Consider the following 16,188-nt stretch of genomic DNA (forward strand, 5'->3'; position numbering starts at 1 on the left):
CCGCACGCCTGGCGGCCGTGTCGCCTGTCCTCGCAGCCGTGTCATGCCTGTGCCCGTGTGTGAGTGCGGGGAAGGTGCTGGAACGCCTCCCGAGCCGGCATGCACACGCACACGCGGCCCTCCAGCCACCCGGGCCCAGGGGCCTTTCATCTCGCGCTGACAGGCCCCTCTCCCGGCTCTTAGCCGCAGAGAACTTCCCGCTAATAGTGCATTAACCTTGGCGGGGGCTGCCAATTACTCGGCACTAACGCCGGGGGCGCGGTGCGCGCGCGGACGGCGCTGACAGGCGCAGGGGCCCGGGAAGCGGGCGGGGCTCCCCCCCCACCCGAGGGGGGCGGGCAGGAGGCGCGGGGCTACGGGGGCACGCGGTGTGTTCCCGGCTCCGGATGGCAGAGCGCGGGGTCTCTCCTGACCTCATTAGAGTAATTAATGTGCCTTTTGAAGCTCGAGAAATCGCTCAGAGCTGTGGGAAAGGGGCGGAGATCACGGGGTGGGGGCTGGGGGCGGGCCGTGGACGGTGTCTGAGCGCCTGTTAAAAGCGTGTCCCAGCGGATCAGACACGGAGAGAGACGGAGTGACAGAGAGGGACAGACAGAAACCCAGGGAGGCTGAGTGAGAGACAGTGCAGATGGAGACACCAACAGGGAGACAAGCAGAGGTTCAAAGACAGAGACACAGAAACAAAAAGACAGAGATGCGTGGAGAGAGACCCACAGGGGGAACAGATGGGGGAGAAAGAGCGGCCAGAGCCCGGGGGTCAGGGGGCGTGACATCTCAGGGCCTCCCAGGGACTCTGGCCTCACTTCCTCAACCCTCCCTGGCTGCTGGGGACCGGCTCGCCACTCCGTACAGGACCCTCCCAAAGAATGGGGGTGGCGGGGGCAGTTAGGACTTCCTGGAGGCAGCAGCTGGGCACCAGAGGGGCTAGAGGAAGTGTGAGCAGACTTGGGGCAGGGTCGGGGGCTGCCAACAGAGATGCCCAAGGAAGCCAACTGGGGGCCAATGCAGAGGACCCCGGCTGGAGAGAGGGGTGGCCAGCTGACCATGACAGCTCTTCTGCAGGAAGCCAGGCTCAGGCTGGGCCAGGAGGATCAACAGGACTGCAAGGTAGACGGGCCCCAGAGGCTGATGGGTCTTGAGTGGGCAGCAGGCTGGGACCATCCCATGGTGGACATGGCAACAAGGTGGGGTTGAGAAGGTGTGCGAAACAGGCCCCCGACTTCGAAGTACTTCCCCACCTGTACAACGGTTTGCCTCAGGCCAGCCCAGACCCACAGGCCAGCATGGTAGAGGCCGGGCAGCACAAGGCTGCCACCTGGTGGCAGCTCCTCCTAATGACAGCTCCTCCTAACGACACAGCCTCGGTGCCTCCAGCCAGTGGCCCGGGGAGAACTCAGGCTGTGGGCAGCCACAGGCCAGCCCCACCTCTCCCACTCTCCAGGACCACAATGACAGGGTGCGGGCGGGGGGGCTGGGGGGGAACAGGCCAGAGCTGGACTCCGCCTAGAAACAAGGCCCACAGAGGAACTCATCAAGCCCCTCACCAGGGATGGGGACTGAGGTACCCGGATGGGACTCAGGTGCCCAGTATGGATCTCAGATGGCCAGGATGGGGATTGAGGCACCCCAATGGGGTGCATGTGCCCGGGATGGGGCTCAGGTGGGAAAGGAGGTCAGGTGCCCAGGATGGGGGTCAGTTGCCCCAGTGGGACTCAGGTACACAGGATGGATCACAGGTGGCCAGGATGGGCAGTCAGGTAACCCAGTGGGGGTCGGGTACCCAAAATGGGGCTCAGGTGGGAAAGGGGTTAGGTGCCCAGGGTGGGGGTCGATTGCCCCAAGGGGATTATGGTGCCTGAAAGGGGTTCAAGTTCCGGGGATGGGGCTGAGGTGACCAGGATGGGGGCTGAGGTACCCCCCATGGGACTGGGGTGCCTGGGATGAGGGTCAGATGCCCCAGTGGGACTCAGCTAGGTACCCATGATGGATCTCAAGTGACCAGAACGGAGGCCTGAGTGCCAGAATAGGTTTCCTGGAATGGGGGATCAGGTTCATCAGTGATTCCACAAGAGGTTGATGGGGGAGAGGCAGGGTGGGCACAGGGAGCCTCAGGCTGCAGAAAGCTCCAGACCCGTACACTACAGCCTGGGGTTCCTTAAGAAACACCCCCAAAATAGTGGTGTGAGTGTGGTGAGGCAGAGAGCATGGCCCTTAGGGGCCCCAGGCTGAAGGCATTATGGACAGGGGAGCCCTGAGCAGGAGCTTTGCTGGATGAATAGGAGTTCTCCCTAGGCTCAAAAACAATGACTGGCAGGGTCTTTTTCCAGGCAGGTAAGAGTAGTTCTCCCCCATCTCTTTGTCTCCTTTGTGGGATTCCTCACGGGACCCTCTGGACACCTGAGGATGGGACCAAATGGTCACAGGTGGGAGAACTAAGGCCCACATGGAGCCCAGGTCTGCTGCCCACCACCCACCTGTGAGCCAGAGCGCTGGGTCTGGCCCACTGTGGAGCTGGGTACCAGCTACAGAACCACTGGCTGCCTTTATTGTCCTCAGCCCAGGCATATGGTGCTCCCAGACAGGCCCCCCAGCCCACCCGCCTACCAGGCCTCAGCTTGGGGCTGACGCATCCCCACCAGGAAGGGTGATCAGCACAAGTCACAACGTGGCCAGGGGACCTCAGAGTTCTGCGTGCTGCTGCCGGGGCCCCTCTGGCTTCCAGCCGGTATCCTGGGCGGTCTTGTCCGGGGGCAGGGCTGAGGCGGCTTCTGGAAGGCCGGGCAGGCCCCACACAAGCTCTTTGGTGGCAGGAGAATCAGCAGGGCGTTCCAAGCACTGGGAGGGGCCCTGTCTCTTGTCCTTCCCACAGGGCCGCTGGAAATGCTGCCTTCCCGACCTGTACATCTAGAAACGAGGGGTAGGAGATGAGAAGTGTCGGGTGGGGAGCCCGTCCCGCCCCCGCCCCGCCCCGCCCCCGCCCCGCCCCCGCCCCCACCCCGCTGTGCCTGTGCCTCTAACCTGCCCAGCCCCCACCCCCAGCCTGCAGGCCCTGCCGACTCCCTACCTGGGGGAAAGGGGTGTCCCAGCCAGGAGACGCCGAGACCAGAGGGATTCTCAGGCCATACCCACACCTCCCTCGGGGGGCTTGTAAAGTCAGGATCGTCCTGTGGTCTCTCAGCTTCTGTGCCTGAGCCCCCAACAAGCTGGGGTTAAACAGGCCATCCCTCCCCGCTCAGGTCCTGTCGCTGGCCCTGTCGCTGGCCCTGCGCCCAGTGGCCACTGGGTCACCTCCGTCGTCAGCCCTCTTTCTTTGTCTCTGCCATTGCCTCTGCCTGGGATGCTCTACCCCGGGCTGGGGCCATGGAGAGGCCGTCTCTGATCCACCCCCCCCAGCTTTGGTAGCACCTCGCAGTTCATTCTCCATCTCTGACACTGATCTTGGCCTTCGGGGTCAGGCCCAGAGCAAGTGCCCACTGACTCAAGCGCTGCAGCCCGTTCCCATCTTAAAGAAATGAGAAACTGAGGCTGGGAGATGGACGTGCCTGGGACGAGACCACACAGCCTGTGACGGCAAAGCCAGGCCCGGCCACTGTTGTGTGCTGACTGCACTGAGGACCTCACCGACCGACAGTCTTCCTAACTCTCTGGCCTGCTGACCCCACCCCCCAACCCAAGGAGCCCCTGAAGATGTGTGGAGGGCTGCTCTACCATCTCAGGTTCCTTGTTTCAAAGACCGTCTCCTCGTCGCTGTCCAGCGATGCCATCTCAGTCAGGTCCTCGGTGTTGGCCAGGAGCCCGTACCTCCTCCGCTGCGGCTTTTTCAATCTGGAAGCAGACCCAGGCTCGCTCAGCGGCCCTCTCATGGCCCTTCGGTGGAGCTGCTGACACTCTGCCCTGCTTCCCACCTTCTCCGATAATGCTCATCTGCTCGACTCCTAGAGTCTTGCTGTTAACTTTCCAGCTCCAACTGTGTTTCTTCTCATAATGGTCACAATCATTATCAGTTGCTGTGGATATCTCCCTTGGCAGGCCCCCAGGGCGTAGGCCCTTGGGCGAGGACCCCTGGGAGGGGGGCGCCATAATTCCATTTTACTAATGAGACGACTGAGCCTTAGAGAGAGTTTGCTAAAGACATCAAGTGGAAGGCTGTCACGGGCAAAAGCCCCGGCTCCTGACCACCACCAGGGAAAGCATGGGACCCTCTGTGGTGGATGTGGCACGTATTCAGATGGGAGACGAACATTGTGTACCCACAGCAGTGTCAATGCAAGACTGAAAAGGCCCCTTCAGAGGATCTGGATATGATCAGCTCTGCGTGACAAAGGCCCTCTGGAGATCAGCCCCAGAGAGGAAGCCAAACGGGGAGGACAGGGGCCTGAGGAGGGGGTCACGGGCCTGCAGGAGGCAGGGCGTACGCCGCGGGGAAGGCAAGGGGGTCCTCAACTCTTGGGGAGAGCGTGGGCAGAACCTAAACACTGACGATCACGGCCAGCTCTGGGCTGAAGAAGCAGGAGGAGCAAGGTGCGGGGGCAGGCTCCCGCCCGGCCCTGGTCAGGCTGTGGGCGTTAACTACAAGGAAGGTTGCAGCCAGGCCCGCGTGGCAGATGCAAGTTGGGTTAGTGGGCGCTGCGCTCGTCGTCGCCGGGCTGGGGGAGCCGCAGAGGGTCCCGGGAATTCCCGGTGCCCTCATCATCCCGCAACCTCTAGTCTCGGTGGCTGCGTCTAGAAAACCGACCCCAACATCCCTAAGGAGCGGTGCGTCACGTGATTGCCTGACCCCACCCACTCACCCACTCACGTGACGATGGCGCACCGCGCTGGAGAGGCGGGGCTCTCGCGCCGCAACACTTGGGGCGCGAGGCGCGCGCGGATTGGCCGCGCCAGGGCGGCGGCGGCGGCGTGCGCCTGACGCACCTGAATGCCCGGATGAGGAAGTAGAGCACGGCCAAGAAGATGAGGCCCGTGACCACGTAGAGGGAACGCAGAAGCGGCGAGTCCGGCGAGCCCAGCGGCCAAGGGTGTGTGCTGTTGTGCGGCGCCCCCGGCTGGCTCCCGTTCGTCACGGCGGGCTGCGGCAAGAGCGTGGCCTGCGTGCGGCGCAGCGACAGGGACGTGGCACCCTCGGCTCCGCACAGCTGCGCCGGCAGCAGCAGCGCCGGCAGCAGCAGGAGCAGCGGCGGGAGCACACGCGGCCCCATAGCCCGGCGGAAGCGGTAGCCGCGCCCCGCCCCCGCGAGGAGCAGTCACTCACTGGCGCGGAGGCGGGGCCAGCCAATGGCCCGCGGGGGCGGGGCCTGGCTCCCGGAAACGCCCGGCCCGCCCCCGCCCCCGGCCGCTCACCTCGCTTCACCCGAACCGGGGAGGTACCCCGCGCCCCACCGGCTCCACGCGCACCCCGCCCCCGAAGGCTCGGAGCCGCAGTTCTGTGTCCCCGGCCCAGAGCGTGAGCACCGCGGCCGCCCCGCAGGGGGGCTATAGGGACAGGCGCGACCGTGCTCTGCGGGCCTCCCTCCCACCTGGGCCCTGGAACTCTCGCGTCCCCGCCCCCAGTCGCCCTGGGCTTCGGTGACACCAGCACAGTGGCCCGCTGTCCCTGGCCCTCCCGGAGGGGAGACCTGTCCCGGCTGTGAGCCTGGGCATCCCGCCTTTGGCAGGGGCCAGGAGGGACCAGACACACCCCGTGGGAGAACGGGGGGTACCAGTAACCCGGACCTCACCCGGCCGCACCCTACTGGGAGTTGAGGTAATCCGCCCAGAGCCCAAGGCAGCTGGAACTGGGGCTCAGCCCCAACGTTCTGTACCCCAAGACCAAGGCTGGAGGCAAGCAGCCTGGCAAGGCAGGCCGGCTCCGGGGGCGGCCAACCGCCTAGCCCTGGGGGACGCGCCGCCAAGGGACCACCTCCTCCACGGCTCCCTCGGCGGCCCCGAGAGAACTGCCCCGGGGGGCAATGAACTGCTGCGTGGCCTACGGGTCTGGATCCAGCTCGTGGCCAGAACGAAGGCCCCAAGAGGAGGCTATCTCTAGTGGACTCCCCGCCACAGCCCCTCCGGCCGGGCCTCAGCCTGAAGCTCAGTGTCCGCCCTCCACGACGCACCCCACACCAGACTCAGATTTGTGGGTGGACACACCATCCCTTTATTCAAATGCACCTTCCACATTTGTCTTGTCACATCGTGAGTGAGGACTGGCCGCCGTGCCAGCGCCACACGCCCATCCTCCTGGAGCACCTTGAAGCCCCGCACCCCAACCTCGCCAGTGAAGCACCTGCTGGAAAGACGGGAGAGGTGAGAGGGGGACACGAGGGCTGCTCCAGCAGGAGATGAAGATGCTGCCCCCGACAGGGGTCACACAGCCAGGACGGGGGAGAACCCACCGCAAGGGCCAGGGCCACAGGGCCACGTGTCTCCCACCCCGAGAAGCACTTACAGGTGACGGGCTGCAAGGGCAGGCAGCTGTGCCGCTGGCTCTTGCTCCCAGGTGAAGTTCCTCCTGGGGCAGTGACCCCAGGTCACTGTTGCTCTCGGGTCACCCTTCCGGGTCGCACTGGCTTCCATTCAACCTGCCAAAGCAAAGGAGTGTTAACCCTGACACCCTGGCTGAGCTCACAGCCGCCCCTCCCCGACTCCCCGGAAACCATCCACAGCTCCTAGGAGGGTGTCAAGCTAGTCATCGGGGCCAACCCAAGAGGCCCCTCCACGGGCCAGCGTGCCCAGGGCAGGCCTGCGCCTTTCAGATGGGCCAGGCCACTTTGTACTCTTAAGCAGAGCCAGCTACCCACTTGGGATGGAGCTGCTTAGAAATCGGCGCGGGCTCTGAGAAAAAACTCATGGCAGCAACAGACATCAGAGAGAGCTAGTTAGGAGTGTGACTCAAAGAGGTCTGGAAAAGACAGTCAATTGATGAACAAAAAATTCCAAAAGGCGGGGCGTTTGGTGGTCTCCAATCCTGCTCAACTGCCCGGGCCGCTCGCCTGGCTGCAGGCGGGGAAGGGCAAACGGCCGGGGTCTGCCTTTAGTTCTAGCTTGATTTTTTTTTTTTTTTTAAAAAAAGAAAAATCGAAAAGCAAAAAAGTCAAAGGAACATTCCCCGGGTACACGACTTTACTTTCAAATGAGCTCTCAACAAGAGAAGGGATGCGGACGAGCAAAAGGAGTTACCTCGAATTACAGGACTATCTCCACATATGAGCTAGCCCAGGGAGCAGCTTGCGTCTCAGAGGTTTCTGTTGGGCGCACAACACTTCTGTCCTCCGAGGGGCTGCAGCTTCCATAGGCTAGCAGAGAACGCTCAGAACTTGTAAAGCAACAGCAGAGCTAGCTAATGAGCCGGTCAGTCTGTGGTCACCCGGGGACCCTGCCTGTGTCTGCTCTCTGGCCTGCTTCTAGACTAAGGGGTTCAGGGTCAGCGTCGGGCGCCCGCGTGTCCACCGTCCCTGCTAGGCTGCCCGCCCATCGAGCCTTCCGGCTGCCATGGCCAGAAGCGCCCCGGGGCTGCCCTGCGGTCCGAGAGCCCGCTCCCGTCACCCACCTGCTCACCTAACTAGGGCCGATGGCCGTCGGCTGTCACAGGGGCCCAGCCAGCGTCACTGACCCTGCCTTTCTCCTCTAGCTGTGGCAGCCTCGGGCGGGACTGCGGACCTAGTCCTCTAGCTGCCCTCTCTGCTCAGGTCTGCCTGCCTCGAGCCCCTGCAGGGCGCGTGTGGTGCAATCAAAGGGAGATGGTCAGAGCGAGGTTCATTCAGATGGTCTTTTAATCGGCTTCGTGAAGCCAAAGAAAACTGCGTACAAGAATTCCTTCACCACTTCAGATACAACATTGACGGGATATGCGTACGTCTTCCGGCAAAAAAGGACAATATAAATACACATTTTCAAGAACCTCTCGGGGATGTCTGCAAGTCTACTGTGGGTCCCACAGGACAGGTGGGCGCCCGGGCCGGGCCAGGGCAGCCCGGGTGCTCTGCTGCCACCTGCACGGTTCTACCACGCTACACTCAGAAACGTGACACCGAGTTGGAAAAAAGCTACAACTTGCTCAGCTTCCGACAAAGAGCAGATTCAGAGTCTGTTCAATCTCAAAGAGAAGTGACTCGGGGCACCCAACTTCACGGGGCTGACCCCACTGAAAAGAAAAAGAAAAAAAGCAACACAACCGAAAACAAAAAACAAAACTCTCACAACCCCTGGTGATTTTCTAAAAAAAAAAAACTCTTGGCTCACAGTAAAAAGGTAAAAGTAAAACTGGAAGTGCTCTTCAAAACGTTTTTAAGACTCTTAAAAACGGACAGCGCTTCCTTAAAAAGCAAAGTGTAGTAACGAGGCCATCTGGGGGCCAGAAGCAGTCAGGCTGTGTTTGACAAGATCAGAACCAATAAGACTACAAAAGTGGGTACAAGGAGGTGTGATCACTACACATTAACGATTCAGCGGAGCTCCCAAAATCTTTAAATATACGGCCATTGGAAGGACGATCTCGAGCAGGAAGGATTTTTACTCGTTGTGTGTAGCTGAGAACAAGAAGCAGGCACAGTGTAAAGGCGCTGAAGCACGCGACGAGAGGCAGCATTCCACTCCCGGCCCAAACCTGGGGGCTCAGCCCTGGGGGCTCGGGAGCGACCAACCCCCCCCATGGCCGAGGGTGGCGGGCACGGCCGACATGCACGGATGCGGCCTGCTCTGCTCGGTGGGCCCTCGCTCTCCCTTTTCTCCTTGGTCAGCCTGGTTTTGCCTTTACGTTCTGTGGCAGAAGTGGCTGCTGGCACCGAGACCCAAGAGGGCAGTCTCGTCCCTTACGGGGCAAACATAGTGACCGGGTCTGAGCACAGCCCAGAGGGCACCGAGGCTCACTGAGCTCCCACCACAGGCCCTTGGAGCGCCGCTTACCGTAACTGTCGTAGCTGTCTCTGTAGGACCCGCCCGAGCTTCGGTCACCGCAGCTGCCACCCTGACTCCGGCTGCAGGAAGGACACAGGTGAGCGCCGGGGGCCACCTCAGGGGACTCTCACCGGTCCCCGTGCCAACGTCCCCACAGAGCCTCCCAGGCCCCCCTGCGCAGGACCACCGCCTGTACCTGCTGTAGTAGTCTCTGGAGCCTCCATAGCCCCCACTCCTGGACTCGAACCGGCTCCCCCCGTAGCCGCGGTCCCCTCCTCCTACAGACGGGACGGGAAGAAGTGAGTGTCAGCTCCTGCAGCAATGCCCCCACCTTGTCCCTGCAAGTGGCACTCACCTCTGGAGAACCCACGGCCCCGGCCTCGGCCCCCGCGGAAGAAGCCCCGGCCCCCGGCAGAGCCACCTCGGTACCCGCGGGATCGGTTATCAGACGACTTGCCAGCCTGGTCGACCCGGATCTGCCGCCCATCCACAGACTGGAGACCAGAAGTGGACACGGTTAGCCTCTGCACCTCCCGCCCTCGGTCTGCAGCTCGGACCCACTGGACCCTAGAGCAGCCGGCCCTCACCTTCCCGTTCATGGCCATCATGGCGTCCTTGGCATCATCGATGTTCTCAAAGGTGACAAACCCAAAGCCCCTCGATCGCTGGGTCTCCCTGTCCTTCACGACCACCACTGTGCAGGGGAGAGGTCCGTGGTCAGCACCCAGCCCTCCCCGTGAGCAACCCCACTCAGCCACCAGTCTGGCACCAGCCTCACCTTCTGAGATCTGTCCATATTTTGAGAAAACCTGCTCCAGTGACTGCTCGTTGGTGTCAAAACTCAGCCCTCCGACGAAAAGCTTGCCCTCATCTGATGCCATGGCGGCCTGTGACAAACATCATCAAAAGCCTCAGAGGTCCTGCAGGGGCTTCGAGACTCAACGCCCACCCCCCACTTTACTTTATACAAATAACGTATGTTTCGGGGGGAAGCGCTGGGAAACTATTTTTCTGCCCTTTAACCATCCCAAGCCCACACCCAGGACTTAAACAAACCCTTAATTTCTTTATCACTTTGGGTCCCTGGCCGCTTTTCTATGTTTGGGCCAACTCCGCTCCCCAGACTGGGGGCTCCCTGAAAGCTGGGGCCACACCGCGGTTCTGCAGTACTCCTCAGTGCTGCCTGGCTGTGGGGGTCCAAAACTCCAGCCAGGGGACGCCCTCACGGGACGTTTAGGCCTGTACCCTGAAGGCAGGCATCAGCCACCATCGTCACGGGCTGAGTGCACCTTGGTTTCTGCCCGTTGCAAACAGCGGGGGACTAACTCCTAACCCGACCGTCGCGGGGCGGGCAGAGTGGCAACGTGCTTGGTCCACTGCAGGGCACTGTGGAGGCGGGGCGGGGACTCTGCGCCGGGATATCAAAGCGGGGCGGTGCTTATACCGACCCTTTACAGGCTGGTAGCCTCCGCTGAATGGCTCCGAAACACTGGCCAGAAGGCGCCCTGCAGCCACGCAACTAGGACCCAAACTTGGGGCGTTGGGGGTGGCACCGGGGCTGTGTCGCCCTCGCACTACTCCAACGGGAAATCGGGGAGGAGCCCCAGCCCGGCCCCACCCACGCGCGCATGCGCCCCGCGCCACTCCATCCGGGCACTCGGCGCTCCCGCCATTTCGCTGGGCGCAGCTTCGCGCTCGCGGCCGCCATTTTGCGGCGGTGTCCCGCTCGCGAATACCCTGGCCCACGGGGGATGCCCTCCGACCGCGGTTCGGCCCGGTCTCCGCTGCCCCTCGCCGCCGGCGGGGCGGACTACACCCCGGGCCCGCCCCGGCACCGCCCCCGCCCAGGGGCGTGCCGCCGCCGCCCCGCCTCCTCCGGCCGGCCACAGGCCGCCCGCCGCCCCGGGCCCGTGGAGCCGGTGCCGCCAGGGCCCTCACCACTGAGTCGGGCAGGTCCCTGGCGCAGGCGGGAAGACGGCACAGCAAAACGACCCGAGCCTCCTAACGCGCGAAGTGACTGGGGGGGCGCCCTGCACCCGCCTTATGTACTTCGTCGCCAGGCCCCGCCCCCGAGCCCGCCCCTCCGCCCCGCGCCGGCCAATCCGAAGCCCTGGAGGCCGTGGCTCTGCCTCATATTCATGAGCTGGGGGCCGGGCCTGTACCGGCCCCGCCCCCTCCCGCGAGCGGGCGCGGGACACAGTGAACAGCGGGGACGCGCATGGTCCGCAGTCCCCCGCCCGCGCGCGGGAGGCGGGGCCAGTGCGCGGCGGGGCGGAGCTGACCCACTTCCGCGCGCCCGGCCCCCCCCCCCCCCCGGCCTGTGGCGGAGAACAAAGGGGTTCGGGCGGCTTCTGCCAGTGGCCCAAGCCTCCTGGGAACCTTCTGGGGGTCGCTGGAACCCAGACCTTTGCGGTGCTCCCGCAGTCGGCGACTTACTGACCTCACCCAGGTCCCCACACCCACCCGAGATTCAGTTCTCGGACACTCCAACTTCATGTGAACCCCGATATCAGTCCTTATGTACTTGCCAACATAACCGACACCCCAGAAGTCTCAGAACCCCAACGCTCCACTTCGTGTGATCCGCCCCAAGGCCCGCCCAAACCCTAAAACTGAGGCAACTCCATTTATGTGGACCCCAATATTCTCCACGATCCCAATTCTTCCTGCTTCCCAACTTTGGGTCACCCCAACTTCACCCAACCCACTTTGCCTATGAATCCCAACCTGCAACCACACCTAACTCCCACCCCAATCCGGACTTCACCCAGTGTGGTGCAGCATCCACACCCCACAGTCACCTGGCCAGACACTTTTTACATCCCAGCTTTAGACCTCAGGCTGACCTCGACTTGGGCTCTCAAACCCACCATTGTGCCCAACTCTCGAGTCTCCACTGCACCCCAAAATTCAGCTCAGCCCCCCGTCTCCCTTTCACCGCTGTGCTCCAGCCGCCCACCAGCACACTGTTCTGCACACCCAGAACCCTCTTGGCTCCTCCCCCTGCATCTTTTTTCTGTCTGGGGGTCCCGAGACCTCTGCTATCAGAAGAACCAGATTTGCAGAGATCTTCACCCGCAAGGCTGTTCCTGGGAGCCCCTCTTGTGGTCACCCCTTTCCCCCTGCCCAGGCCTTGGCTCACGTTACCTTCTGTGGCCCTGGACCCTTCCATGGGTGGAAGAAGCTAGTGCAGACCCCTGCCTGCCCAGACCAGAGGCCCAAGCTATGCCCCTGCCCCAGAAAGTCTTCAAAGGGCATACCTTTTGCATAAAAGTTAGGGGGAATTTGAGGGACTTCCCTGGCTGTGCAGTGGTTAAGACTCCGCGCTTCCAATACAGGGGGCGTGGGTTCGATCCCTGGTTGGGGAACTAGGACTCCGCATGCCGCACGGCGCGGCCAAAAAAGTTAGGGCGATTTGACAACAGAGACCCCTGCTTTGCTGCCTACCCCAGGAAAGTTCCAGCCCCACTCCAGGCCCCAGACTCATGGCAGCCGTGTCCGCACCTCGTCCCCCCACGCCACAGCCCCCCCATACAACTCCCTGTCAGCCGCAGCCCGCTGCTGCGTCAGCCACTCACGCAGGGCGGTTACTAAAAGGAGCAGAGAGAATCAGCACTCAGCTCTCACCCTCCCGCCGGGGCCCATGGAGGGGACCTGGGGCCAGGCATGCCCAGCCCAGGAGTAGTCCACCCCCTTCTGATCTGCTCCCCCAGCAAAGTCAGGTCGGCGGCTCCTGACCCCAGACCAGGCGAAGGGGTCCTTGCAGTCACCGGGGCCCCTCATCACTCTTTGCCGCCCCCCCGCCCCCGCCCTCACTGTTCTGTGGTTCCTAGTCTGCCTTCTCCTGGTTTTGTGAAGTTCCCTGGTTCATTCATTCATTCCACCAGCAGTTATCAAGCGTGTACTTACTACGAGCCTGTTGCTGGGTACGGGGCTCCATGCGTACCCACGACTGTCCTGGGTTCCCATCACGGTGTGGACCTTTACCTATGGATACCTGTTCCCAGGTGCGCCTGTACCGGACATTGTGTGGGAACTGTGTGCTTGCGTCTCAGGTGTGTTACCTGTCTGCGCACCTGTGTTTCTGTGGCTACCGACGTCGGCGTGTCCCTGTGACTCGGTGTGTACCTAGGACCTTGTGAACCCGTGAGGGGCGAGATGGGGGGGTGGTCTCAGGGGGCTGGCGCCACCTTCCTCCCTGCCTCGGCCGCGACTCCACGCTCTCCCCGCGGACACAAGGGGGAGCTACGGCCTCGCTGTCAGCCTGGCCGGGGGCTCCCGGTCCCGCCCCGCCGTCCGGCCGAAGGCCGCGAGCACCAGCGTGGGAGGGGGTTCCCGTCCCGCCCTCAGGCCCGAGCGCTGGGGGTGGTCGACGAGGAGGGGACTTAAAATAGCCGCGGGCGGGGGCGCGGCTGCTATTCACGGCCGGGACGCGCGGTGCTCACCGCCTCCCTGGCGGGACGGGGCTTAGGCCGGAGGTCCCTGTCTGCACACTCACAAGACGCCCCTCCCCGGCCGCCCGCCGAAGACCACCCCCAGGGCTGCGCCGGCGTTGCCACGGAGACGGGGGCGGGGCCTCCTTGCTCCCGCACTGCCCCCTCTGTCCTCCCCGCGGGGTCGGGCCCGCCGGACGTCGGGTCTTCCCCTGACCCCGGCTAATGACCGGGTGGGAGGCAGTAATGAGCGTCTGGGCTCGGGTTGGGCGTGGACGGGATGAAAGGCGCTTGGTGGGGGGGGACCCCGGGGCCGCGTAATTACTGGTCCCTCCCGGCCGGCCAGGCGGGGGCCGGGACGGTGCACCTGGAGGCCGCCCGGCGCGGGCGCGGAAGGGGACCGTCCTGGCAGAGACTCCAGCCCGCCCGCCTGGCCCAGATCCCCGGGGCTCAGAGCCAGGGAGGGGGAAGCGGGGACTGGATGTGTGTGTACGTTGCCAGGTGTGGTGCACATGTGTGCCCGTGGGCAGGGGACTCGTGGGTACAAAGATGGAGAAACAAGGTTTCTGGGGACCATGCCTGTGTGAACATGAAAATGGGGCCGTGTGCCTGTGCACATGGCTGTGGAAGTGTGTGCATAGAACTCACACGTGTGTGTGTGTGTGCAAACTGGTATGGAGGTGTGTGTGTGCGTGTGCACACATGGAAACATGTTTGCATGGTCATGTCTTATGTGCAAGAACACAAGGGGTTGTTCGTGGGCCCCAAAGCATGTGCATAACCAGAATGTGGGATCAGCCGGGGACAGCGCTGCTGCGTGTGCATGATGCGGGGGAACCGGGACTCACAGATCATATGCGCCCATGGCTGGTGGCGTGACTCATGCCCCTGGGGTGGGAACATGCCACGCGCTGTCAGCGGCCGCCGGGGTCTCTAGGGCAGAGGAGAGCTACAGGAGGCCAGAAGCCAGGAGGAAGGGTTTAACTTTAACTGCCCCCCCATCCCCCCCCACCCCCCCCACCCCGTTTCCCACCTGCATGAGTAGGTGGGGACATCTGAGATCCCTAGGAGGCCCCAGGTGGCTGCCAACTGTGAATTGGCAGGAGATTCAGCTGCCTGCGCCCTGGCCTCAGTTTACCTCCTGTTCCTAGGAGGGGTCTTCCTGGCGGAGGGGGACGTGTGAGGGGGCACCTGCGTGGAGCTCCCTGTGACTCATGGCCCAGCAATGTGGAAGCTGCCACTCTTCTGCTCCTGCCCCAGCCCCCATCCCAGAAGTGCAAAGGCCAGGCAGCGCATGGGCCGTGCTGGTGACCGCAGTCCCCACCAACGGCAGGCACACGGGCTGTGGAATGGGACCCCGGGGACACCCGGAGGCCCACACCAATAACATGCATTCATGCAGAGGACATACATCAGGTGTGTGTGAAACGCCAAGGCCTGTGCATGCGCAGAGACCCCTGTGTGCTCGTGGAAACCCCAAGGCTTGCCTCGGTGGGGGCTGGGGATGCAACCCCCTGGGTTTCCGAGACGGGGGGAGGGCTGAGGTTCACAGCCCCGCCCCAGGGGCGGGAGGAGCTGACCCCCACTGATGCCCTGTCCACTCCCTTGACCTTGGCCCCACGTACAGGCTCCCTGCAGGCACACAGAGGGGCCGAAACACCCCTGACTGGGGCTGTGGCATCTCCGTGGCAACACTGGAGTGGCAGCCATGGAGAGCACACCCCCCTGGGGCAGCTGCCAGGGGCTCAGGGAAGACACCTGTGTGTGTCCACGCGGCCGCACACAGCAGTCCCACATCCTGGCCCCCACACCCAAGCAGGCGGACACAAGTGCCCATGGACCTCGTCCAGCCTTCGATCACTATCCCACCCTGGAGGGTCAGCGACGGCCCGGTGCCCAGCTGTGCAGGTAGGCGGTGTCCGGGCTCCTGTCTGAGCCTAGGGTGCATCATCTGAGAAGTGGGCACAGCAGCAGCATCTCCTGGGGTCAGCGGGGGTGATGGAAGGGCAGCCGGTGACAAAAACACACCACGGAGGGGCTCCCAGTTCTCTGCTGTTCTCTTCTTTCTCCGTGTCTCAGGACACTCAGGGAATCGCCGGCCATGCCGGAGGAAGCCCCGCTTCTTCTGAGGGCGCACACAGGCCCCTGCACCTGCCCCAGCCCAGTGGCCGGCTCTGCTCGGTGCGTGGGTAGTGTTTGTGGCTGGAGTGTCCGCGGATTTGGGTGCCGTCTCAGCTGAGCTGCGTCTCTGAGGGTCTGAGTTTGGGCTGCCTGGTGTGACCTTCAATTTTGCGGGTTTTGTCAGGGAGGTCTTGGCCCAGGGTGAGAGTGGGTTTTGAGGGTCACAGTTGATTGAGGTTGTGGCCCCCAAAGTGTAGCTTGGGGCGGGTTTGGGGGTGTGGGGGCGGTGTGCATTGGGGTCCCTGTGCTGCAGAGCCGGAGCCTGTCACTCAGGTGGGATCGGCATATACCCGTTGACTGCGGAGGGTGTGCAGCGCGTGTGTGGGACGGGGAGACGGGTTGGTCTGGGTCTGGTGGCGGTAAGGGGCCCTGCGTGGGCGTCTGGGCTTGTGTTGATTTTCTGCGAGGCCTATGGATAGCGTCTGGGGTGTGGGCCGTGTGCAGGGCAGATGTAGCCAGCTGTCTCGGGCCACCGGCTCCGCCTGCCGGCGGGCGACCTCCTCCCCCCGACCCCGTGGGGCCGGCCCCGCCCACATTCCAGAAGAGTTAGGGGGTGCCCTCCCCAGCCCCCGCCCGCTCCCGACCTCTGACCCCGGCTCAAGCCCACTCCCAGCATCCCGGGCACCGAACGCCGCAGCAGCTGGCCCCAGGGAGGGGCGGCGAGGCGGGGGTGGAGGCTGGAATGTGTGCCGGGGGTGAG

The 16,188-nt window shown here is 63.4% G+C and overlaps 2 protein-coding genes across 3 annotated transcripts; both read right to left on the reverse strand.

Annotated features, from left to right (window-relative positions):
* Window positions 1–2,523: 2,523 nt before the first annotated feature.
* On the reverse strand, window positions 2,524–5,341 carry FAM174C (family with sequence similarity 174 member C). The gene is made up of 3 exons (XM_007176628.2): window positions 4,915–5,341; window positions 3,709–3,825; window positions 2,524–2,904 (listed from the first exon to the last, which is right to left on the reverse strand). Coding segments are annotated over exons 1-3 (402 nt in total). The 5' UTR covers window positions 5,199–5,341; the 3' UTR covers window positions 2,524–2,903.
* A 790-nt stretch (window positions 5,342–6,131) lies between these two features.
* Window positions 6,132–10,906, reverse strand: CIRBP (cold inducible RNA binding protein). Of its 2 annotated transcripts, none has more exons than XM_057541227.1 (7): window positions 10,813–10,906; window positions 9,653–9,761; window positions 9,462–9,568; window positions 9,230–9,368; window positions 9,071–9,152; window positions 8,884–8,954; window positions 6,132–6,560 (listed from the first exon to the last, which is right to left on the reverse strand). In XM_057541227.1, exons 2-7 carry the CDS (start codon window positions 9,753–9,755, stop codon window positions 6,556–6,558), a joined length of 507 nt encoding a protein of 168 aa, XP_057397210.1. In that variant the 5' UTR covers window positions 9,756–9,761; window positions 10,813–10,906; the 3' UTR covers window positions 6,132–6,555. The 2 variants fall into 2 exon arrangements, with proteins under 2 accessions (XP_057397210.1, XP_057397209.1); XM_057541226.1 differs by lacking the exon at window positions 6,132–6,560 and adding an exon at window positions 7,734–8,507.
* Window positions 10,907–16,188: the final 5,282 nt, after the last annotated feature.

The sequence above is a fragment of the Balaenoptera acutorostrata genome, chromosome 2 (genome assembly GCF_949987535.1).
Source record: "Balaenoptera acutorostrata chromosome 2, mBalAcu1.1, whole genome shotgun sequence".
Classification (NCBI taxonomy): Eukaryota; Metazoa; Chordata; class Mammalia; order Artiodactyla; family Balaenopteridae; genus Balaenoptera; species Balaenoptera acutorostrata.